At 38.8% G+C, this 24,719-nt stretch overlaps 1 protein-coding gene across 3 annotated transcripts in view; it reads right to left on the reverse strand.

Annotated features, from left to right (window-relative positions):
• Positions 1-1,019: 1,019 nt before the first annotated feature.
• The window catches only part of rhbdl3 (rhomboid, veinlet-like 3 (Drosophila)), a 63,331-nt gene continuing 39,631 nt past the window's right edge, over positions 1,020-24,719 (reverse strand). For 2 of the 3 annotated variants that reach the window (XM_036571424.1, XM_036571425.1), the window contains 6 exons: positions 20,033-20,257; positions 18,868-19,016; positions 13,113-13,225; positions 6,854-6,954; positions 3,531-3,591; positions 1,020-2,194 (listed from right to left, as the gene is read on the reverse strand). In XM_036571424.1, coding sequence (XP_036427317.1) covers positions 1,923-2,194; positions 3,531-3,591; positions 6,854-6,954; positions 13,113-13,225; positions 18,868-19,016; positions 20,033-20,257 — 921 coding nt within the window. In that variant the 3' untranslated portion in view covers positions 1,020-1,922. Of the gene's footprint in view, positions 2,195-3,530; positions 3,592-6,853; positions 6,955-13,112; positions 13,226-18,867; positions 19,017-20,032; positions 20,306-24,719 lie in introns of all 3 variants that reach the window. The other variant, XM_036571423.1, reaches the window with a different exon arrangement.

A 24,719-nucleotide genomic window follows, 5' to 3' on the forward strand; every position in this document is an offset into this window, starting at 1 on the left:
TTTGGCAATGTTAAAATAAGAAAAAAACACTGGAGGTACAGTAGCACTCTCTCTCTCCTCTCATTTTACATCACTTATAAAAATATAACGTTCACTATAAAGTCAAGCTCAGGAAACCCCCACAGACTTGCTAAACAATTTGCTAACCTGCAGACTTGCTAACACACGCATTTAAATATCTGTAGCTGGATCCTCAGGGAGTCAAGGAACACTGTATGTGCTAAAGTGTGCTTCCTCTCTGATTACTGAGTGTTAGAGAAGGCTTAATAACTTAACATTCTGCTCTCAGTATTGAAAGTTGGAATTTAAAGAGGAAACTTTAGTCCAAGATCAGTTTGAGGATGCATGTAGCTGGATACCTCACAGACGGCTAAAGGCTGAAGGCTAGCTAACTTGGTTGGATGTAAAATAACTAATGTGCTTCTCACTGTTCTAAAAGAGTAGTTTCATTTCCGTTTGGATGGGATTAGTTTTACATGTGGAGGTGAGGTAATTTTACCACAGGATGCCTGTCATGTTTATGATTCTCACTGGATTAGAAACAGAAATTGCAGAGATTGGAGCAGCTACTCGATTTACACACTGCAATCACTTCAAAAAAGTTCGATACCCATATGATCGGCTGCTCATTACTAGAAAACAGATCCAAACATTTAATTTAACCATAATTTTGTTTATGCTAACTATCCACCTTGCTGCCTTTAGTGAATGCGCTAGCATTTTTATTAGATAATGTGCATAAAATTAAATATTTTCTGACATTGTATAAGTTTTAATGTTTGGAGTCGTGCATTTAAGGTTCGACAATACATATGAACTTGATTTGAGCCACACATAATATAAGTAAATGCTTCTTTGACATCTTAAATACTTTGAATTAAATATGATGAAATATTTACCACACAGGATTAATATAACCTGTGGTTATTATTACTGCTGTTTTTATAGCACCAGATTATTATAACCTGTGGTTATTTCTATGGTTTGTTTTACAGCATGGGATTAAATAGCCTGTTTTTTTTCTACAGTTTTTATAGCACAGGATTAATATAACCTGCAGTCATTTATGCGGCTTGTTTCATCGCATGAAATTATTATAACCTGTGCTTATTTCTATGGTTCATTTAACAGCACGGGATTAATATAGCCTGGATTTTGTTCTACAGTTCATTTTATAGCATGAGATTAATATACCCTGCAGTTATTTATGCAGCCCATTTTATAGCATGGTATTCCTATAACCTTAGGTGACTTATACAGCTTGTTTTATAGCACAGGATTGATAAAACCTGGGTTATTTCAACAATTTGTTTTAGAGCACATGATTAATGCAATCTGTGATTATTTCTATGGTTCATTTTAAAGTATGGCATATAAACTGGCCACACATAAACTGGGTTTATTTCTATAGTTTGTTTTAAAGTAGGTAAAAGCTGTGACAATCTGATGTGGGAGCATGTAATTTGTAAAAATTACTGACATGGCAGATTTGAACGGGACTACAATCACTGAGAAACACTGGTGATGATTGCATTACCCCACCCCACCCCATGAAAACTAATTCCATCTCAATAGTCTTTTGATATCAAGCTAACTAGTGGAGGTGACTATCTTCTGTTAAGTCATGTTAGCATGTTAGCGAGGTTTTTCTATTAGTACACTTTTTTTGCTGTTTTTGTGGGTTAATTTGTCCACTTTCACATTCAGTTTTGCTACATCTCTTGTTTTTTTCTTCTTCTTCTTCAGCACGTGACAATGATGCACTTTAGGCACTAACACAGACATTGCCACAGATCGGAGGAGTGAGGTACTTGGCATTTGGTTCTCAAGCCACCACCAACCAAAACAACTGGCCAGGTAGCGACACGCACACGCACACATCCAACACGCACGCCCTGTAGATCCCTCGTGCTCGTTCTTTTTCATGGTGCTGGAGGTAGCTTGACGTCCAGCAGGCTGTAGGCGAAGATGTTCCAGAAGATCCCGCAGAAGACGAAGAGTGCGTAGACGCAGAAGAAGATCCAGAAGAGAGACTGCTCCTGCAGCCGCTGCTCATAGTTCTGCAGCACCACCACCCCCAGCGTTAGTCCCACCACCACCCCACCCAGGTGGGCCACGAAGCTGGGGTTGGGGCAAGGGGGGAAGGCTGGGGGGTAAAACCTCAGCCACACGGCCCGACCAAACTCCACACTCACTGAGCACCAGGGAGAAAGAGGAGGTTAATTAAAGGAAGAAATAGACAAAAATCTCATGAGTATGTGAAAGTATTTGATGAGTATGAGAAAGCATTTGGTGAGTATGTGAAAGTATCTCGAGTGTGTGAAAGTATTTTGTGCGTATGAAAGTATCTTGTGAGTATGTGAAAGTATCTTGTGAGTATGTGAAATAATCTTATGAGTAGTTGTGAGTACACAAAAGAATCTTGTCAGTGCATAAAATTTTCTTGAGAGCACAAGAAATTATGATTTCAAGAAAGTATCTTGTGAGTAGATGTAAGTATCTTATGAGTATGTGAATGTATCTCATGAGTGCATTAAAAATATTTGGTGAGTATGTGAAAGTATTTTGTGAGTATGTGAAAGTATCTTGTGAGTATGTGAAATAATCTTATGAGTAGTTGTGAGTACATGAAAGAATCTTGTCAGTGCATAAAAGTATCTTGTGAATATAGAAAAGAAATTTAAGAGTACTTTTAGATAGCAAAAGTTACTTGACAGCACAAGAAAGTATCTCATGAATATAAGAAAGTGTCTCATGAGTACATGAAAGTATCTCCTGAACACTTGTGAGTACGCAAAAGTATCTCATCGTTCTGCAAAAGTATGTTGTGAGTATGTGAAAGTATCTCATGAGTGTGTGAAAGTATTTGGTGAGAATGTGAGAGTATCTCATGAGCATGTGACAGTATCTTGTGAGCACGTGAAAGTATCTCATGAGTATGTGAAAGTATCTCTTGAGTGGATGAAAGTATTTGGTGAATATGAAAGTATCTCATGAGTGTGTGAAAGTATTCAGTGAGTATGTGAAGGTATGCTGTGAGTATGTGAAAGTATCTCTTGACTGTGTGAAAGTATTTGGTCAGTATGAAAGTATCTCGTCTGTGTCTTGTGAGTATGTGAAAGTATCTTGTGAGTATCTGAAAGTATCTCATGAGTGTGTGAAAGTATCTTGTGAGTATGTGAAAAAATCTTGTGAACACTTGTGAGTGCACATCTTGTGAGCATGAGAAAGTACCTCATGACTCTGCAAGAGAATGTTGTAAGTATGTGAAAATATCTTGTGAGCACTCATGAGGACATGAAAGTATTTTTGCATGAAAGTGACTACGTAAAAGTATCTCATTAGTACTTGTGAGTATCCAAAAGTATTTTGTGTTTACACAAAAGGAAACGAAAGAATCTTGTGAGCTTCAATTTTTTGCATAGGTTCCCTTAGGGGCTCAGCAAGAAGCGGTAGCTGAATTGTGGTTGCACTTAAACTGTGTGCTCTAAAATAAAAACAACTGCAGTTAGACAGATATACAGACTTACTGCAGACCAGAGCCATGGCCATCCGAAAGAGCTTAAACTGACATTTCATCCCCGACCAGTTCTGTATGAAAAGATACAGAGGAAGATATATATAGAGAGAGAAAGAGAAAGACAGAAATTAGGAAACTGTCATGTTAGCACACGTTGTAGTATTATGGCAGTATTACTTGTACTACAATCTGTCAGAATGACTGTGTGGATCATATGAACAGTATAAAGCATCATAGAACATTTTTTAAATAAAACAATAGAAGCCATATTGGCCCCTTCACTTCCTATAGTGTATTACAGTCTGTCAGAATGACTGTGTGGATCATATGAACGTTATAGAGCGCTTTTTAAATGAAACAATAGAAGCCATATCGCCCCCTACACTTCCTGTAGTGTATTACAATCTGTCAGAATGACTGTGTGGATCATATGAACATTATAGAGCGCTTTTGTTTTTAGATAAATGGCTTGTTTTTCCATAATCAAAGTCGTCGACAGCTAATCGCCTCTGCAGCCCTTCTGTTCTGTGCTGACGGTGTAGCAGGTTTGGAGTGCTGGTGATACAGTGTGAAACCTGAACCCTGATCACACAGTGCTGCTGACATGCACACTCAGAGTCTCGGCGTGGGAATCGCTGAGCAAGGAGGGCAGAGAGAGCAGCACTTTCTGAACGAGCATGTTAATATTTGATGATGTGAGGGAGCGATTATACGGTCAGTCCAGTACAGGGGGGCCACTCAAGGTCAGAGCCCAGGGGCATCGTGGGAAAGTGGGGAAGACCTCTGAGGAAGAGTGTGAGTGAAATAAAGATGGTTTTGTATTACAAACAATGCCGAGGCTGCCACTGAGCAACAGCTGTTTCACTGTCTGTCATGTATGATACGGGCGGGTTTTGTGAAAGAGTCAGAATTCATTTTACATGACCATTTTCCAATCTCTTTTTATCCCTCTAAGATCCATATATGTAAATGAGCTCTGCTCTGTTTAGCTGCCCTGTATTGTGCCAAGTTCAAAAAGCAGTCTGGGCTGAAACGTGGAACAAATCAATGTTCTGACTGAAATCCTCAGAAACGTGGGGCAAATCAACTTTTTTCAGATGTGTGGATTCTTTGGAAGCTGGAATGATTTATTTCCCGACAACCAGGAACAGCACAATGTTTAATCATCTTCTCACGTCTTTTACTCTAATATTTATAATAGTTAATACAGACTATCTGCAGGAACAACACTCTGCATCACTTCTACAGGAATGGGTGAAGCTAAATTGCTAAAGCCTGAATGGGTTGGGCCAAATGGCTGTAGACTGAATGGGTGGGCTACACTGCTGTAGGCTGAATAGGTGGGGCTACACTGCTCTGGGCTGAATGGGTGGGGCTACACTGCTCTGGGCTGAATGGGTGGGCTACACTGCTGTAGGCTAAATGGGCAGGGCTACACTGCTCTGGGCTGAATGGTTGGGCTACACTGCTGTAAGCTGATTGGGTGGGCTACACTGCTGTAGGCTGAATGGGTGGGGCTACACTGCTGTAGGCTGAATAGGTGGGGCCAAATAGCTGTAGCCTGACTGGCTGGGGCCAAATGGCTAAGGCTGACTGGGCAGGGCTACACTGCTGTAGGCTGTAAATATGTTCATGGTTGTGACATCACAACCACAAAAAATCCAGAATGAGATGTTTTTCCACTTTAGTTTCTATATATGGAATGTATGGATTGGGGAGTAAACTGAACATTTAAACATTTTTAACATTTTTTTAGTACACTCTTTAAGATGCCATGCAAGAACCACTTTGGGACCATCTAAAGAACCATGCTTAAATAAAGAGATTTCTGAGTGTAAAAAACCTTTTAAAGGTTCAAATCATGTAAAGATTCTAACCCAAACTAAGGGCTCCTCCAAGAACCTTGATATTATGTGGAGGTTGTTTAAAAATGTTCTTTACAGTTTTATCTCGTTTACAAAAACAGTTCACCAAAAGAACATCTATTAAAAGGTTCTTTGGGTAATCAAATAAACAAATAAACCCCTTTTTAGCAGCTTTATTTTTAAGAGTGTATATGAACCTCATTTAAAACAAACAACAAAAATGTGGTTTTCCTTGTTATGGGCCCTTTAAAAACTGAAGAAAGCTACAAAAGAGACAGATGCTGGCAGGTATGAGCACACACACACACACACACCATGTGATTGGAGAGGCTCACACAGTGGAATGTGTGGAATGTGAGAGACTCTCTTGGATCTGAACTTCACACTTTAAATCACAAAACCTCGACAGCGGTTCACAGTCACGCTCCAGCAAAACAGCAAAACAGCAGAGCATCTCCAAAACTGAACTGTCACAAAGAGACTCTCCGTATGTCCTAATTCCAGCCCTCAGCGCTATATTCTTATGCTATATTCACTGCAATTCAACAGAACTTTAATTATCCCCAAAGGGGAATTGATGGCAGGCGGACACATTTAGTGGGGTCCAAAAGTCTGAGATCACTAGTGGAAATGCTTCTATATTGCATTCCTTTCAAATTTAATACAGTTTTTCACCACAAATGATATTATCAGCATAAAAATTTGAGTGAAAAGTACAATCTTTGAATGTTTATATGAATTTTAGAATTTGGTGGTTTGTCCCCCTTTTGCTTTAATGACACTCTATGTGCACTCCAGCTGCATGGACTCCATGTGTTTGTGCAAAAGACTCCAATCAGCAAACCAAATCCACCTGAGAGTCATCTGAACATGTGCTTCACTGGAAGAGATGAGACTAACAACAAACCATTCTGTACAAATATCAGATTTTTAATGTGGTCTCAGACTTTTGGACTCTGGACATAAAATAATGAAGACAATAAAACCACACAAAAAACAGACCACCCAGAACATTGCCATTGCCATACAAACATATGGTACACAATACAGAGTCCACTGCTGCTAATCTGATGGTGCTGTCAGTGCGCCAGTTTTGTTTAAAAGAGCAGTTGCAGCTGGGATAAAGGAAGACCTCCTGTGAGCTGCTCTACAGTGACAGCAGTGAAGATGCTGACCCGAGGGACGCTAATCGAAGGCTCCATGCAGGATAGGTTATGCTTACATGTACTTCATTGAGCCTATGAGGAAAACCTGTCATTTTGCTGCATAACTATGCCCAGTCTGGACAGTGGCACAGTGCAGCCAGAGGAGCAGCAGTTCCTGGGGCATTGGGGCGGGAGGGCAGGGGGGCTGGGGCACAACTACGGCCACACCAACCTAGTCAGGCCTGGGACTAGGACACTTTCAAAGTCTGCTGCCCAAGGCACTGAGCACACATTAGACCTGCGCGCATTAGTGGGTACGTTACCATGACGACGTTGGCCAGGTGGGCGGAGACCAGGGCGTAGACTCCTCCAGACGAGCCGACCACAGGTGCAGTCATGTCAGCCACCGACACGGCCAGCGAACCTGGAGAAAGATCAGCACACAGCACTCGGTGTTAGCATGAAGGCTAATGCTAACATGCACTACTCATGAAAGTTGGCTTCTTCTGAAGTTTTCAGAGTAATGTTCACCACTGTTACTTTTCCATTACGTAAGAAAAAACCCTGTAAAAATGTAGTTTTTCATGAAGCAGCTCTGCGTATTTATCTTCATGATTTTCACTCATCAATGTCTTTTTTTGTATGAAGAGCAGGTTTTTAAATAATAATTTGACAGTTATCTTTTCCAAACTATTATTAAAAGCACATATTGAAACTCAACAGTGATTTAAACACCTGAAACACCAGAAATGTTTGAGTGCTGACATCATAACAGGGGGCAAAATGGGTTTGGCCTTTGGCTGTATTTATTCTCTAAATGAACCTGATTAGGTTTTAATATGGTCAGTTATTGCGAACTGACAAAGAAAACATGATCATTTGGATAAAAAACCTATTGAGAAGTGTCCTGTTATTTCACCGTATGTAAGAAACAACACCACCGTCATAATGACATAAGCACTGATGATTGTGATAAAACATCCTACAAACCATCTGCCTGCTGTGAGCAACGCCGCATGTGTTTGTGTGTACAAACTGTGTCATTAATGACAGGGAAACATGAATATTCTGACATTTTGGCAACACTGACTGTACAGCATACTGTTATCTACCACAATATCCAGCGAAGGGTCATGCCTCTGTGGTCAGAAACTGACCAATGATAAAGGGATAGAGTAGGGGTCTCAAACTCATATGAAAAAATGCAGGGGAGAAAGTGAGTATTTTTTCAAGAACAAGTTTAAACCCCAATACAGAACTCTGACAGTATTGGTCAAACACAGGTTCTTGACCCCCACTCCCCAGTACTGAACTCTGACATTCTCAGGGACTGTTATGCACCCATCGCTTTCTGTTATGCACTCATCACTTTAACAGCTCCATAAGCTCATTCTAATTGCACTACTGTTTATATTTGCACTATTTATACCCACAGACCATAATCTGTAGGTGCCTTATGTCACTTTAGTGTTAATTTCAGGTCCTTCTATATTTATATATTTTTTATTATTCTATTTTTCTACAATTAGTGTTTATTTTTATGATTAGTGTTTAGTGTTTTTTTAATCTATTATCTAGTCTATTTAAATACACACTTTTCCTGTTTACTTTCTATTTAATGTTATTGCTACACCATGGGGTCTGAGAGTAAAGCAATTTCAATATTCTGTATGTCCTGTACATATTGTAGTATTGACAATAAAGCTGACTTGAGTTGATTATTATTGGTGGTAGTAGTAGTAGTAATAGTAGTAGTAGTGGTTATAGCAGAAGTATGAAGTATTTAGTAAATATTTTGGTTTTCAATTACAACCCCATTTCCCAAAAAGTTGAGACGCTGTGCAAATGATGTACAAAATGCAATGATGTACAAATGATTTAAACCCTACATTTCATTGGAAAAGTACAAAGACAACATATCAAATGTTGAAACTGAGGAAATTTATTGTTTTTTGAAAAATATATGACCATTTTGGTTTTGATGCCAACAACACGTTCCAAAAAAGTTGTGACAGGGACAACAAAAGGCTGGTAAAGTTGTGCAATGCTTAAAAAAACACCTGGTGGTTAATTGGCAACAGGTCAGTAACATGATTGGATATAAAAAAGCTTCCCAGAGAGGCTGAGCCTTTCAGAAGTAAAGATAAAGAGGGGTTGACTCCTCTGTGAAAGACTGTGAGAACAAACAGTGCAACAATTAAAGAATAATGTTTCTCAACCTAAAATAGCAAAAAACCTTTGCTTTCTATCATCTACGATACATAATAACATTAAAAGATAGAGAATCTGGAGAAATCTCTGTATGCAAGGGACAAGGCCCCAAACCAGTATTTGTTAGCCATGATCTTTGGGCCCTCAGACAGCACTGCATTAAAAACAGACAGGATTCTTTAGTGAAAATCACTGCATATACTCTGCTGATTAAAACTCTAAAATGCAAAGAAGAAAGCAGATATAAACAGGATCCAGAAATGCTGCCACCTTCTCTGGGCCCAAGCTCATTTAAAATGGACTGAAGGGAAGCGGAAAAGTGTCCTGTGGCTCGACGAATAAACATTAGAAATTGGAATTTTTTGTGGAAATCATGGACACTGTGTCCTCCGGGCTAAAGACCACTCAGTTTGTTATCAGCACACAGATCAAAAGCCAGTATTCATGATGGTATAGGGGTGCATTAGTGCGCATGGCATGAGTGACGTGCTCATCTAGGAAGGCACCATTAATGCTGAATGATATATACATGTTTTGGCAACATTTAGACAACGTCTTTTTCAGGGTAGGCCTTGCTTATTTCAGCAAGACAATGCCAAACCACATTCTACATGTATTACAACATTGCTCTGTATTAAAGGTGTCCGGGTGCTAAATTAACCTGCCTGCAGTCCAGACCTATCACCACTAAAAACATTTGGCGCATTATGAAATGAAAAATATGACAAAGGAGACCCTGAACTGTTGACTAAAATATGAAATCATTTGTCTTTTTAAACTACATCAATTGGTCTCCTCAATTTCCAAATGCTTACAGGGTTTGTTAAAAGAAGAGGTCATGCAGCACAGTGGTATACATGCCCTTGTCCCAACTTTCTTGGAACTTGTTGTTGGCATCAAATTCAAAATGGGAATATATTTTTCAAAAAACAATAACATTTCTCAGTTTCACCATTTGATTTGTTGTATTTATAGTATTTCCTTTAAATTATGATTTACATGATTTGCATATCATTGCATCCTATTTTTATTTACATTCTGCACAGCGCCCAACTTTTTTTGAAATGGGGTTGTACATCAAGTTATATTTAACAGAACTGGGACAAAGTGTGATACTGTTGGTGTTTCTGCTAAATGTGAGGTAGGGTGGTGTATAACTTGTGGTTAGTAGTGGGCAGTATGGGCAACAATTAATGTCACTTTATAATTAAGCTTCCTGGCAGTTTTAGTACATTCAAGCCAGCTAGTCTCCATGCTAGGTTAATGGCTAACAGTGAACCCCAAGAGACTGGCTTTTCCTTCCGCTCTGTTTCCCCCATTAACTCATTAACTCATTACAGTCTGATGTCGTTCATTTGACAATGAACTGGACTACCTGACCTCAGACTGCAGCTCACAAGAGGTGAATTAGCATGTTCCGCACTGTTTGTACATCACATTATCTGCATTTATTTGCATATGGGTACCACAATAACAACTAATACCTTAAGAGGAATTTCAGCCAGTATATCAGTTGAACCGGTATGTCACCCACTACTACTATCAGTCTAAATTTGGATAATAGCTAAGTTACAGTAAAATTACAGGTATGTCATGCTCAGTGTGCAGCATTCATGCAGTTAGCACCAGGCTAATTGTATATGCTGATAAGCTTCCATGCTATATAAACATTGTCAAAGTTACAAGGCATACAGTTCACAGTCCATAGAGAAACTAAGCCAGTTTTGATTTGTGATTTGTTTCTGTGATGTCAGGAAAACCAACAGATTTACATTTATTCCCCTATGCAGCCTACAGCAGTTTAGCCCTGCCCACTCAAGCTGAACTTATAAGCAGTGTCTCAGCCCAGACTGCTTTTTGAATGAGGTACATAAAAGCATAGTGAGGAAAATAAAATGTAAGACAATGTAGAATGTGAGCCCTTTAACAGGCGTGTGTGAATGGATGGTGTTTGGAGTGTTTCAGGATGAAGATGAAAGCTCACGCACTGTCTGTAATTACGGTCACAGTCACTAGAAACGCATGATTAGAAGGTGTAATCTCGCAGACAGACAGACGTACACACAGCTGTTTGGCTCCGCACACAGACACGCCTAAATCTCACACTGACTCTGCTACTGATCATAATAAACATTAGTTTTATAGTAAATAACCAACAATACACACAGCTGCTTAATATCGTTCTTTACATCACTGAAAAAAGTGCTGAGTTTATTTGATTCAAATACATGTACATGAATGATATACATTACTGAGCAAAACTCATCATTTAATTTCCAGTCAAAAGTACAAGTTATTCATTTTTGAGAAGATATTTCAGAGGAGGTTAAATATAAGATACTCTACTTGTATAAGGAGAATGTCAATGGAAAATAAGTGAAAAACAGGAGTTTCCAAAACTGAAATTTAAAAAATATTTTAAATATATATATTTTGACAACTGAGAAGACAACTCAGCGCTATGAGTCTGAAAGGATGTGTAGCTGTTCAAGAAGCCTAACTGAGAAAAGGAGATGGATACATCAAACAAAGAAGCTAAACAATGGACTGACCACCTCAGAGTCCAAACCTCAACATCTCTGAATGTGTTTGATTACTTCAGAAAATGATCAACTTCTAAGACTGAACTTTGGAGGTGTGTCTGCCGATTTCTTTGAGAAACTGAAAGTGAGTCTCCGGAAAAGAATGGAAGCTGTAATAAAGGTAAAGAGTGACACACTGAACACTCAAACAGCTGATAGTATATTTAGTTGTTGAGGCTTTTGTGTCATTTTCTGTTAAATGTATGTTTTCTGCTTTTTTGTTGTTGCTGAAAAATGAACTTATTGGCTCTTTTGACTGGAAGTTAATCAATTAAGCGGGGGGTGGGGTGGGTGGGGATTGGTTGCGGGGTTGGGGTGTGTTTGATTCTGCACAGTGTTTTATCAACACACAGCCAAAAATAAAAAACCGAAAAACAGAAATGTGTTGATGTGATATATTTTATTCATGTGGAAATTATGTACATATTTAAATCAAGTAAATTAAATGCAGCACTTTTCCTAGTGTGAGTAATTCTGTATTAAACTGCTTTTCAAAAGTTTGCATCCAGTGTTTTTATATTTATACATATATATACATTTTGTGGTAGATAAATGCCTAAAATGAAGCTGTAAAAAATACATAAATAAATAAAGACACAAAATTGTAGAAAATGATAGAGCAAGCCCATAGCATCAACAAATAAACAATTACAGTATATTATTTATACTTTAATAAATTCTTGTTATTTCCAAAACTTGAAAATACCAAATACAACATCTAAAAACACCAAATATCTTTTGTTGTGTAGTTTAGAATATCTAAATTTACGGGGTGTAAGTTATTTTTGTATATAAATTCACAAAAATATGAATATGGCAACTGATTCCAGGCTGTAGTGTATAAACAGAACTCCGCATGCTTTGCTGTGTGTGTGTGTGTGTGTGTGTGTGTGTGTGTCTGTGTGGGTAAGGGGTGTGTGTGTGTGGGGAGTTTGGGGGTGGTTGGGTAAAGGTGTGTGTAACAGAGAATGTGTTAACGCGTTAAACAGATTCTCTTCACATCAGTGTAAAGGTGTTCAGGCTGCTTCAATTTTCCAGAAATAATTCTCTCATTTAAAGGGGAATATCACCAATTTCTTAAATTTCTGCATAATTAAATGGTTAAGATGTAAACAGAGTCATTCAGAGTGGTCTGGTGTGAAACATTCCATTCTAGAGAAACTTACCGACTCAGAATTGTTCACAGTGGTGGTGATAGGAACCAGACATCTACCTCCCTCACAGAAAGTTATTACATAAATAGTTATAAATACACTGCCTGATGCCTGAGACACTGTTTTACAATAGTTTTGAGAAGATTTTGGGTCTAAAAAGCATTTTTAAAATCCATTCATGGTGGAGGGATACATGCAGGGCGCTGTGAGGCAAAATCGTCCCCAGAGAAAACTCAGATTTTCCACTATTGTCCAATCATCAATATTCCATATAAAACGCAGAAGACACGTGTAGGTTCACTGGTGGTTTTGGATAGTAAATAAAATGCTTATATTTGTGTTGTAGTCATGGCGACCCCTGGTTCCTATCACCACCACTGTAAATTTTTATATCTGTATCTCCCTGTGTATCTCCTCTCTCCCCCTTTGTATCTCTCTGTCTGTCCCTCTTTCCTCTTTTTCTCTTCTTTAAGGCAAAAACTGGATCTGTGCCACTTTATCCTGGTAATATGAACACAACCTGAGATGCATTTATGTGGTCAGGCGTAAATGGAATGTGGATGTAAATGAAATGTGGATAAATCTTGTCTGGTCATGATTTTCAAATGAGATCTGGATAATGCAGTTGGACTCACCCGCCAGGACTCCGCACAGGTAGATAAGGCCGATCCGGGCGGCTCCGTGAACCATCTCAAGCGGCACTCCCACCAGCAGCTGCATGGCCATGTTCAGACCCAGGTGTTCAATCCTGCCACACACAGCCAGCATGTGGCGCTCAGTATTAATTACGGTTAACAAACAACAGCTACACAAAGACTACATCAACTGCACTCCTAAAAAGATGGGTCTTCAAGGGTTTTAGTAAAGAAAATGGTTCTATATAGAACCATGAACACTCAAAGAACACCCTGCATGATTAAAGTGTTCTTTGCATCATGAAAGGGTCCTTCAGATCGATGGAGAATGTGCTGTAGATGGTTCTATATAGCATATTCTTGAAGAGAGTTCTACTATGGTTACGATGTCAAGCTTGTAACAAGAGCAGAACCCTATTTCGTGCTATGCAAAACCATTTTCGAAAAACAACACATTCTCCATCAATATGAAGAACCATTGAAGCATAAAATAGAAAATAAATAGAACCATAGAACCTAAATAGAACCATTACCTTTACCAAAGAACCCCTAAGGAACCATCTTTTTTAAGCGTGTATAATCCATTGAGGTCCACATTATCTGCATGTGTTCAACCTACGCCACCTGATTTCACTATACATTCTTCCTTCTTTGTAAAGAAAAAGAGCTGAACAGTAAAAACAGGTGATTATAACTCTAGCCTTCATTAGCCTTGTCCTGTGATATGTAATCAAATGGGGAAATGGTGATGTGAAGAGGCATCAGTCAGCCTCTCATCCATTAACACATCAGAGCACCCGGACAGTTCATCCATCCTGAATAAAGCTGTGATTAAAACCTACTCTGCCTGCTGCTAGCAGACTTTACCCATAAACATTTCCACAGCTTATATTTCAGGCTTAGTCCTGATGGGGAAACAGAGTGGCTAATCCTTAATAATGAACGCACAGCAGCAGAAATCTCACCAACGCACACATCCCTCCATCTCCAAACCCTGACAGAGAATTATAGGGGATTCAAAAACATTTAGAAAAATCATTTACTGTATTAACTGTTCTTTTACCAACCATCGAAAAACACACCAGCCGTATAATAATAATGATTGTTATTGGTTTTATTTTTACAAGCTAACTCAAAAGTGTTTGGTTTCGAACATGAAAACATAAAATAAATTTTAAGGTATTTATTATTTGTAACTGAGAGACTGGGTGGAAGTGCAGGATACTTTAACAAGAAGGCCAAGTCAAAAACACAGTCTGAGAACCAATACCAAACAGGCTCCAACAACCAAATGGTTCCAACAACTGGATGTGGCAATGTAGCAAAAATATAATATTGCGATATTTAAAGACATTTTTACAATACACGTTATGTTACAATATTTATGTTTTTAGACATCAGTTGGAATGCAAAAAAAGAACCAGTCGTGCAACATTAAAAAAAAATGCTATCAAAAACTGTAAATACAATTATTTTGTTTTTTATTATTTGTCACTTACTCCATTTTTTTTTCTTTATAATAAAACATAGATGGTCAGTGTTTTACAAATACTGACGATATGCATGGTATGTTCAGAAAAGCACATTGTATTGTATTGTAACATAATTTAGCATGATAATGATCTATATTGTCATATTGCCCAGCCCTAACCACAACAGCATTGTACTATTCTGCTGTTCAGACTTGTGAGATCAATAATGGTTTCTTTTTCCATTTGATGTGCTGCCAAATCAGGGCCAGAAAATAACTGAAGAAAAACTACGCAAGACAGTGGCTCAGCAACAGCTAACAGGCTAACAGCTGCACAAACCACAGAACACTTCAACCCCCGTTACATGTGAATGGATTAATATGGAGCATTACAGCAAAAATCATAGTTTGTAAAAGCTTAATTTTGCACTCATTTCCTAAATACAGAACAGCAAAAAACAATTTAACACTGCTGTTATATTTTGAGCGCTTTTGAACTCTCATGTCAGTGAGCAATCAACACTCAGTAGCAATAATGTTAACCAATCAGCATTCAGTACCAGTAATGCTAACCGATCAACACTCAGTAGCAGTAATGTTAACCAATCAGCACTCAGTAGCAGTAATGTTAGTGTCCTACTGCCCAAAACCCGTTTGCTCTGGTTTAGACCTGCAGCCCACTAGCTAAGCTAAGCTAGTGCTGCTATCTAGGAGAGAGGAACTGGCTAACATTAGCTCAGCTAGCAAGCTACAGATCCAACCCAGATAGCAGACAATTCTGGGCGAATTCTGGCTAACATACACAAGTGTTGACTTCTGGGCAGATAGGCATCTGGGCCAGAATTGGCTTAGTACTCATATCTGCTTTTAAGGGCCAATTCTGGCATGAATGTTGTGGCCCAACAGTGTGGATGAAGGAAGAGGGTCACAACACAAGTTGTGGCAGATCTGTGTTTGGTCAATAAATGCCTCAGTACTTTTGGCCCAAGTTTGGCATGTCCTAAGTGGCCCAAATCCCACTGAACACCCATATATATATATATATATATATATATATAAAAAACATTTAAATTTTACATGTCAGTAAACTCATATGGTTACACTGTCCTACATGTATTCAGTAAAGTAAAATGTATGGCCTAAAATGGCTAAAACTAAAATTAGGCAGAATTTCACAGCATGAGTTCCTGCTGTGCTAGCGTTACTAGAAAATAATAATAATAATAAAAGAACACTAATATTTCTATATGTTGACAGTATTTCTGATCTGATCTTGCAGCTGCCATCAAATGGCTAGAAACAACCTGTTTATCTCCAGCTGTAGTGAATTCTGGTTTCTGGTTGAGGGGTAATTACTCTGACCTTGTCCTCTTTAGTATTGGAGAGTTGGTTTGGTTTGTGATTTGGCCCCTCAGGGCTCCGGTACACTGTGTTAGCTGTCAGACTGTGAGTGCTGCAGTGATGCCTGGCTGGAGATGTGCTAATTCTGGATTTTTATTGACCCTCGGGCACCCAGATCTGTCAGCGCGGGTGTTCTGACTCACGCTGCAGCTCCAGGGGGACGTTTTAGAGCCAAGCAGGTGATTTTAAACAGGAAACAGGCAGGTGAAGGGCACAGATATGGAGCGGTATAGAGACTTGAAGGAGAAAAAGAAGTGGAGCATAGCTGGAGTTCTTAATAACTCATCTGTGTCTAGCAAGTACACTGTACAAATGATTTGGTGCCTGGCTGCTTTTATTTAATTTAAAAGTAATAGTGAGTTGACAGAATATAAGACAGATTATTATTATTCTGATTAATGACTATTAGGCGAGAGTGGGGCACAACTTAATGCTGAGTAGAATATAACGAACTTTTCTTTGGTCATCCTCTGGCTGGAGTAACATCATCTGCAAATGTTGACACCAATCAGAAGGATATTTTTGCAGATTTACCTTTAATCACTCCTGTATTGTTTTAATCTCTGTCTTGATGACTGTAATATGGCACTATTTAAAGCATTTAAATATATAAGACCCCCAAAGTAACCAATGAGTGAACTCCATCCTCCCATTTAATTCCACAACAGTTCATTTTTTCAGCCTTTTTTCACAGAACATATTACAGATATCATATGAATAAAATTAATTTTTATAAAATACAATAATTTAAATCATTTACATTTCATCATTTCATCACATTCTTCTATTATGAAAATAAGACTGTCAGTGTTTAACAGTGTCTTTTCACCAATCATTTATCTGGATGCAAATATTTTTTATGTATTTAGTTTGGAAAGGTTGTCTGGTTCAAACAACAGTTATATGTGTGCATGTGTGTGTGTCTGTCTGACAAGTGTCTGAATACTTGTCTCCCCTCACTAGATCACAACTTTTGCCTGGTGTTGCTATGGAGATGGCAGTAATGAGGTCTCCATCACAGCGTTGATGAGGCCAAGTTACTGACCTTTGTCTGGTGAGTAAGGGTGTGTGTACGGGTGCTGCTTGCCCAGGTTCTGCATGTTTTAACGCTGGCATCCTGTTTGTGTATGAATGAAGCAGGCTCAGTGGGTTTTAGAGGAGATTACACACTGGGGAACATTAATACAGGAACACGCTAAAGTCCACCAGATCACAGCAGTCTGGTCACCCACGGTCATCTTTCCTGCAGTCAACACAGCTGCCGCTCAAAGAAACCTACAAAAACCTGCTACGCTTAAAGAAACAACTCTCCTAAAAATGCTTACATGGCTAACAATCTGCATAGGGCTAACTACAGCCCTTGTTAGCTGTAGACATTTCATATAAATTTACTGGACTCGCTAACAGAGATTAGCATGGTAACATGAACATTCTGCATAAGGCTAACCAGACCCTGTTAGTCATTACCAGTTACCCTTTGGGAATAATTAAAGTTTTCCTGAATTAAATTGATTTGAATTGAAGTTAGCTTAGCAGTGCTGGGAAGAACATTCACCTTAAAACTGTTTACTACACAAAAGTGGGTTTATAAAAGCCAAATTCCACTCCAATGTGGTGCTGTGGATCTGCTGTGAACAAGACTAAGGGGTTGCAAATACTGAGCGGCCGCAGCAGATTGAGTCAGATAAAGCTAATCCTGACTACATCCCTGCAGAGCTAGCATTCTGTGCCAAAACCACAAATTCCCAAATAATCTGAACACACAATCACACGGGTACACCATCTGACCAGAGCGAGACAAAAATCATGAGACAGTACTAATAAATCCAGTCAAAGCTTACATTTCACTACTGAAAGGTCTTTGTAACATGGCTCTTGGGTTAGCAACAGCAACATCTCATTCAAGTAGGAGGAAACGTCAAGAAGAACAGGCTAGTTTTGCTAGTGTTCAAACATCACCTCCGCAGCTAATTAATGAGCTAATCAGCTAATGCTGAACCCAGCACCATTGCCGCCCCAGGACTAGCTCTGAGCTTGCTAACAGAGCACTTAGGTAAGCATAAACATCGCTAGGTTTTCAGTGAGCATGAATTGTTTGACAGCCACAAAAATATTGCTTCTCCACATGCAGTAATTCCCAGATGGTACTTTAAAGGAGAACTCTGACCAAGAAAATGCTGGCAAAAGCTATTGGAGTAAAGTAGCATTATGCAAATGACTAACTGCTTGCATGCCTTTGTGGTTTCCATTCACTGTTAGCCATGTTAGCATTTTTTGACAAAACTTCTCCTTTAAAGTTCTACCGTGATTCCAGTCCCTCACAGCTGAATTAGTGCACAGATTTGCTTTGATTTAGTAACTGATTCAACAAAGTTTCATGACTAGCTGATGAGATGGATTAGGTGTATAGGATTATCTGTGTCTTTATAGGCAAGTCTGTCCATTTGGCCTAAAATCGATCACGTGGCTAACAATGAATGGCAGTGATAAAGATCAGGCACCTATGTTTTTGAATGGTGAAGTTTGAAAGCCTGGAAGCTAGGCTAACATTTCAAAAACATGTTTGAAATCTGGTGAAATCTGACCAAAATTACACAAACATTGCTCAAAATGTACTTTTTTGTCTTTTTGGCTGCTATACATGTACATATCCCCACAAAAAACAAGGCTTTCTGTTGGTTCTGCCTTTATCAATAAGGCGACTGACACTTTTTATTGAAAGGCCAAACTTTTAACTTTACAACCACCATGTTTACAGAGGCGGTCTTCAAAGTTAGGCAGCAGCCTAAAGGGTCCCATAAGCCAAGGGCCCATGAAAATACAAAGATTACCATGTGCAGTCTAGGCTAGCAGTGACTGCTAAAGGCTAGTGCTAGCACTCACCCAGCATGCATGAAGATGTAGCTGAGGTAGCGCCAGGCCTGAGCTCTACGCTGAGGGTGATACGGCAGAGGGCTCTTCAGGAAGGACGGAGAGGAAACTTGCAGCACCCAGCGGTCCAGCTGCAGCCCATAATACACAAACACCACCATCTGAGGGAGCAAACACAGCAGCAGAACTTAGCTGGAGCTATTTTAGCCAAAACAGAAATTAGTTTCATGGCATAGTCCATCTTCAGAAATCTAATCAGAACCACAGGTCATTTAGCTTGTGTTTGAAGTATGTATGGTTCACCCTTAAAAAAGATGTTTTTTTTTAAGGGTTCTTTAGCAAAGGCAATGGTTCTATTTAGAATTTTCACACCTAAATGGGTCTTTGCATGGTGAAATTGTTCTTCAGACTGATGGAGAATGTATTATATATGGTTCTATGTAGAACCTTTAGGAAAATGGCTTTGCTATTTTAACAAAGTCAAGCTAATAATAGGAGAACCCTTTTTGGTGCTATATAGAATCATATACAACACATTCTCCATCAATCTGAAGAACCATTTCACCATGCAAAGAACCATTTAAGCGTGAAAGTTCTAAATAGAAACACTCCTTGACTAAAGAATCCTTAAAGAACCGTCTTTTTAAAGTGTGTACAGACGTAACAGTATAACACACTGTATTGTATGAAATTGTATCACAGAGTATTGTATTGTTGTATTGTGATTAGCATGTTAGCTTGTGGCTAGAGTGTCGGATTGGGACACCATAAAGCACAACTTATGTTTCAATTATTGAACTTTTTTCTAATGATGACTGCTCCAATAAACTGAAAAGGGAAATATTAATATACGGCACATTTTTATCCACTCCTTATTTTGCTGTATCATGACAAATGTATCCTTTAAATAATGAATTTTGTGCATCGTTACACCGCCTACTGCACTGAAACTCTGAAAAACAATATATTGTGATTGTAATAATGTCTTTAAGTACTGTGATACTTTATTTATGCCCTATCACTGACCCTTATTGTGTCCAGAGACTGTATTATACAACCACTGCTATTCAATAGCAACTGGATTTCCGTTTAGAGTTCCTCTAATCTTATAAAAAAGACATTGTGTATAGTTTATCATTCAGAATCAGTGCTCACTTTCCTCATGCTCTAGTCTCACCTCTGCAATGGTGATGGCCAGGATTAGCCACGGCGGGGGGCAGTAGGTGTAGCTGTCGAAGTACCACTTGCGGTCAACCTCTCTAGGCAGCGTCTCGTAGGCCACGTGTCGGACAAGTCTCTGGGACAGGCCCAGTCCGACCTCCTCCCTCAGACTGGAGCTCTTCAGCTGCCGGCTGCCCTGCAGGATCGCTCGCCGGAAACTGTTGGAGCGCTTGTTACTCATCTGAGGAAACAGTAACATTTGCGCAAATAAACACAGAGGTTTCGTACACTCTTAAAAAAGATGGTTCCTCAAGGGTTCTTTAGTAAAGAAAATGGTTCTGTGTAGAACCATGAACACTCAAAGAACCCCTAGCATGAGGATTCCTTGCATTATTAAGGGGTTCTTCAGATTGATAGAGAATCTTTTGTATATATTTGAAAAGGGTTCTATATAGCATCAAAAAGGGTAGTACGATGTCAAGCTTGTAACAACAGAAGAACCCTTTTTGGTGCTATATATAACCCTTTTTAAAAAGGCTCTATATAAAACCATCCAAAGCACATTCTCCATTAATCTGAAGAACCCTTTCACAATGCAAACAACCTTTTAAAAATGCAAAAGCGTTCATGATTTTACATACAGCCATTTTCTTTACTAAAGAACCCTTGAAGAACCATCTTTTTAAAATGTGTACTAATTTGTGATTAGAGCAACAATTTTATCACCTAAAAATTCTTTTTGATCAGAAAATGAAGACATGACGCTGTTGCTGGAAGCTTTATCTGAAAATGTCTACAATCAACTGCCTATCAGGACCACTGGGATGTTCTGAGACATTTATATAAGAGCTACTCAAGAGCCCATTTCCATTTTCCCATTTTATTTTTTCCTCTCATAATGTTTCTGTGTGTTCATGTACCAAAAAATGGTCATACTTCATTTTACATGATCATTTTACAACCTAATGTATGTAATATAACCTGTAATGAGCTTTGTTCTGATTGGCTGTCCTGTATTGTGCTTCACTCAGAAAGCAGTCTGTGCTGACACACCGCTCATAACTTCAGTGTAGATTGGCGGAGCTGAACTGCTGTAGGCTAAATTGACAGATATAATGGGTCATTCTCTAATTGGAGTGGGAATACAGGTGGATACATTTTTAAAAAATCAATTTCTTTCATCCCAAAACTAAATAATCCTAGTATGTCCATTAACATCTCCTATTATCATATATGCAAAAAGGACAGCTTAATTCCAAACATATTTTACAGTCACTGGTGTTGTGTTGTAACTCCAGTGACTGTGACACCACTGACATTCTGGTTAAAACTGAGGATTTTGTAAATCGACTGGTGGTCAGGTGACCTTGTGCAACTATTTAAAATCAGTAATAAAACTGATTTATGGCATTATTTTGACAAAATTTTAATTACTCAGCCATTAAAGCACATAACACCAGTGATACCATAGAAGTTATGTGCTGCCTGTTAAACAAAATTATTAATAAATCAATGAAATATAGTGAGCAAGTATGACTCGCCTTCTCATGTCCTGAGATGCTTCCTCTCTGATGAGCCTTTACCCAAAGAAGCAGTTTAATAGAGCTGAAAATACTGTGGTAAAATGTAATATAAGAGTCCTGATAACACCAGTGACCAAAATCTCTGTGACAAATGAATTTTGTTTGATATGATATAAAAAGTAAACATGAATCTGTTTCATACAAATACAAGTTAAACCTGTTAAAAATATTGTTTTACATTAAAAATCGTTTCTCAAATGAAAATTGGTTTTGTGACGAGCTGTTTTACATATGCAGAGCAATTATGAAACAGGATAAAAGAAGAAAAATCAGAGAAATCATAAGGTAAATGTATTATTTAGTCATGTACATACTGACTTTTGGAGCTGTGCCTAATATTTTATGCATATTTTTAAGCCCTGCAACTTTTGTGATATGGTTTCCCACTCAAAAAGGAGAATGACCCATATATATTTATATAAATGCTCTAGTTTTCATGACATTACAAAAAACAATGAATTCAAAATAGGCTGATTCTGCAGATTGGTTTCCATACATAGACTGTGTAGACTGTCCAATACAGGATGTTTTGAAGTGTCTCTATATAGCATCAAACTCTTATTTCAAAAAAGTGAGGAAAACGTGGTTTTCCATAATATGGGCCCTTTAAAATTGTTTGGTATTCCTGGGAACTTTTATGGGAACTCTGTCTGAACCCTAAACATTCTTGGCAGATTCTCTCGCATCTGCTCTCGTTCACTCTCTCGTTCTTCTTCTCTTTGTTTTCTAACAGCCGTGATTGCGAAGCAGTGATTCTCCTTTTCGCCATGGCGATGCCACGGAGATGCTTCTGCCGTCACTTAGCAACCGCTTACGGATTCCACACACATCTCAAATGCTGAGAGCAGCTGTGTGACAAAGTGTACGCGTCAGAGGGAGATAGAGGGAGCGAGAGAGGGAGAGAAAGTGAGTATGTGTGTGGAGGGTCATGTATTTATCCCTTTGTGGGGACTAATACCCCCAGGACAATGAAAACTTAAACATGTAGTGTTTGTGGGAGCGTTAAGAAAAATGCTTTTTCCTCCCCAAAAAAAGGAACAAAGCTGATCTTTTGGTTGCTGAGTTTAAGGCTAGGCCAAATGTGTCAGACTCCAGTTGTGGCGTTCTGCCTCATTCAGCTCATCTGTTAATGAGCAAGGCCTTTGTGAGCTGAATTAGAAGAGGGAAAACACTCATTTCTGCAGAGCTGTGGCCAGAAAGGAATGCAGTTTGACACTCCTGGATAGATTGAAGCCAAACAGGACTCTAATAGCATGTTATCACTAAGCCAAGAGTGATGCGCATGAACATTTTTGGGCCATCCTAGATCAAACACGTACACTGACCCATTACACCAGTCCAACCCACTGTAATTCAAAACATTATTGGTTATTTCCTTATTATGTTGGTAGTTAATCTAATGTGTAAGGCCTTCAGTCCATTCCCGAAGTCCTGACCAATGGGAGAGCTCACTTGGCTGTATCTACGTAGATACCACAGAGAAAACAATCCTGACTGGAAAATTTTCTGCTGTCCACTTCAATATTATAGGGCCTTCTCTGAAGAGCAAGAAGATCCTGAGGATTCCCCACTGAATAAATGCCCTCGGACAGTGGGAAATGACCTTTGAGACCCTGCTGTTTGCCTTCGTCTCAGCATAAATCCAGAAAGCAGCTGTATCTGATATAGAAGCTGTTTCTTTTGACACTTAAGTGCTTATTGAGTTTTTACAAGTAGATATAGATGTATACAATAAAAGAATGTCACAATCAGAACAACTCCAAAAAGAACCGGGAAAAAGGGGTTGTCTGTGGTTACTAAACTCTTATCAAACGAGTGTATCCTTTTATCCTTAAGTATTTCTACAGTGTCCATATACATGTGGCCAATTTTCGCCACCTGTTAACAAATACGGTTTCTCTCACTCGAAGCTGGTAAGTCATTTTTTCTAGTGTATAAATTTGTCTTACGATTTCCACCCACTGTTCTACAAAGGGAGGTCCAATCTTGAACCAATTTCATGTTATTGCTTTTTCCTGAAGCTGTTTCATGTTTATACAGACCAGCATTTACCAGTACTTGTATACACTACCTTGCTGCCCAGGGGCAGCAATGCCTTAGTGAACACAGACTTGCAGGTGTTTTTGGAGTCCAGATGGAGCTGAAAGCTGGACATGCTCTAAAAACCCCACAGCTGCACTACGAGTTTTCCTCAACTATAATGCTACACAGTATTTAAAGGGTAATTCTGGGAATTTAAAAAAAAAATCTCCAAAATTGGGTGTGTGAGATGTAAACAGAGTCATTTAGAGTGGTTTGGTGTGAAATGATTCAGATTTCTTTACAGTGATGGAGATAGGAACCAGGGGTCACCATGACAACAACACAAATATAGATATTTTATTTACTATCCAAAACCACCAGTGAACCTAAACGTGTCTTCTGAGCTTTATGTGGAATGATGATGATGGGAAAATAGTGATAGATCTGATGTTTTCTTTGGGGATGATTTTGCCTTACAATGACCTTCACCAAGAATGGATTTTAAAAACATGTTTTAGACCCCAAATTCTCTCAAAATGATCATAAAACAGTGTCTCAGACATCATGAAGTGTATTCATAACCATTTCATGTAATAACTCTCTGTGAGGGAGATTTTAGAGGTGGACGTCTGGTTCTTGTCACCACCACTGTGAAAACTTTTGTCTCAGTAAGTTTCTGTAGAACAGAGCATTTCACACCAAACCCTGAATGACTCTGTTTATGTTTTAACCATTTAATTATGTAGGAATTTTGAAAAATAACTGGAGTTCCCCTTTGTACTAGCTGAGAAACCGTTTTGCAGATGTGTTGTAAAATAAATATAAATATGGAAAGTACGTCACAGAAAATATTAGTCAAACATTCTAACTGCCTCTCTTTTCCCTCTCTCACACTCCTCCCTCTATCACTTTCTCTCACTTCTTCTCCCTCAGTTTGACTCCCTCTCCCTCTGTCACACCCTTTGCCTCACTCTGTCTCTTTCTTATTCTGTCGCTCTCTCTCTTTCTCCATTGCTTTCACTCCTTCTTTCTCTCTCTCTCACTCTCATTCTGCCTCTCACTCTTTTTGGCTCTCACCCTCTTTCTCCCTCTCTCTGA

The sequence above is a fragment of the Colossoma macropomum genome, unplaced genomic scaffold (genome assembly GCF_904425465.1).
Source record: "Colossoma macropomum unplaced genomic scaffold, Colossoma_macropomum, whole genome shotgun sequence".
Classification (NCBI taxonomy): domain Eukaryota; kingdom Metazoa; phylum Chordata; class Actinopteri; order Characiformes; family Serrasalmidae; genus Colossoma; species Colossoma macropomum.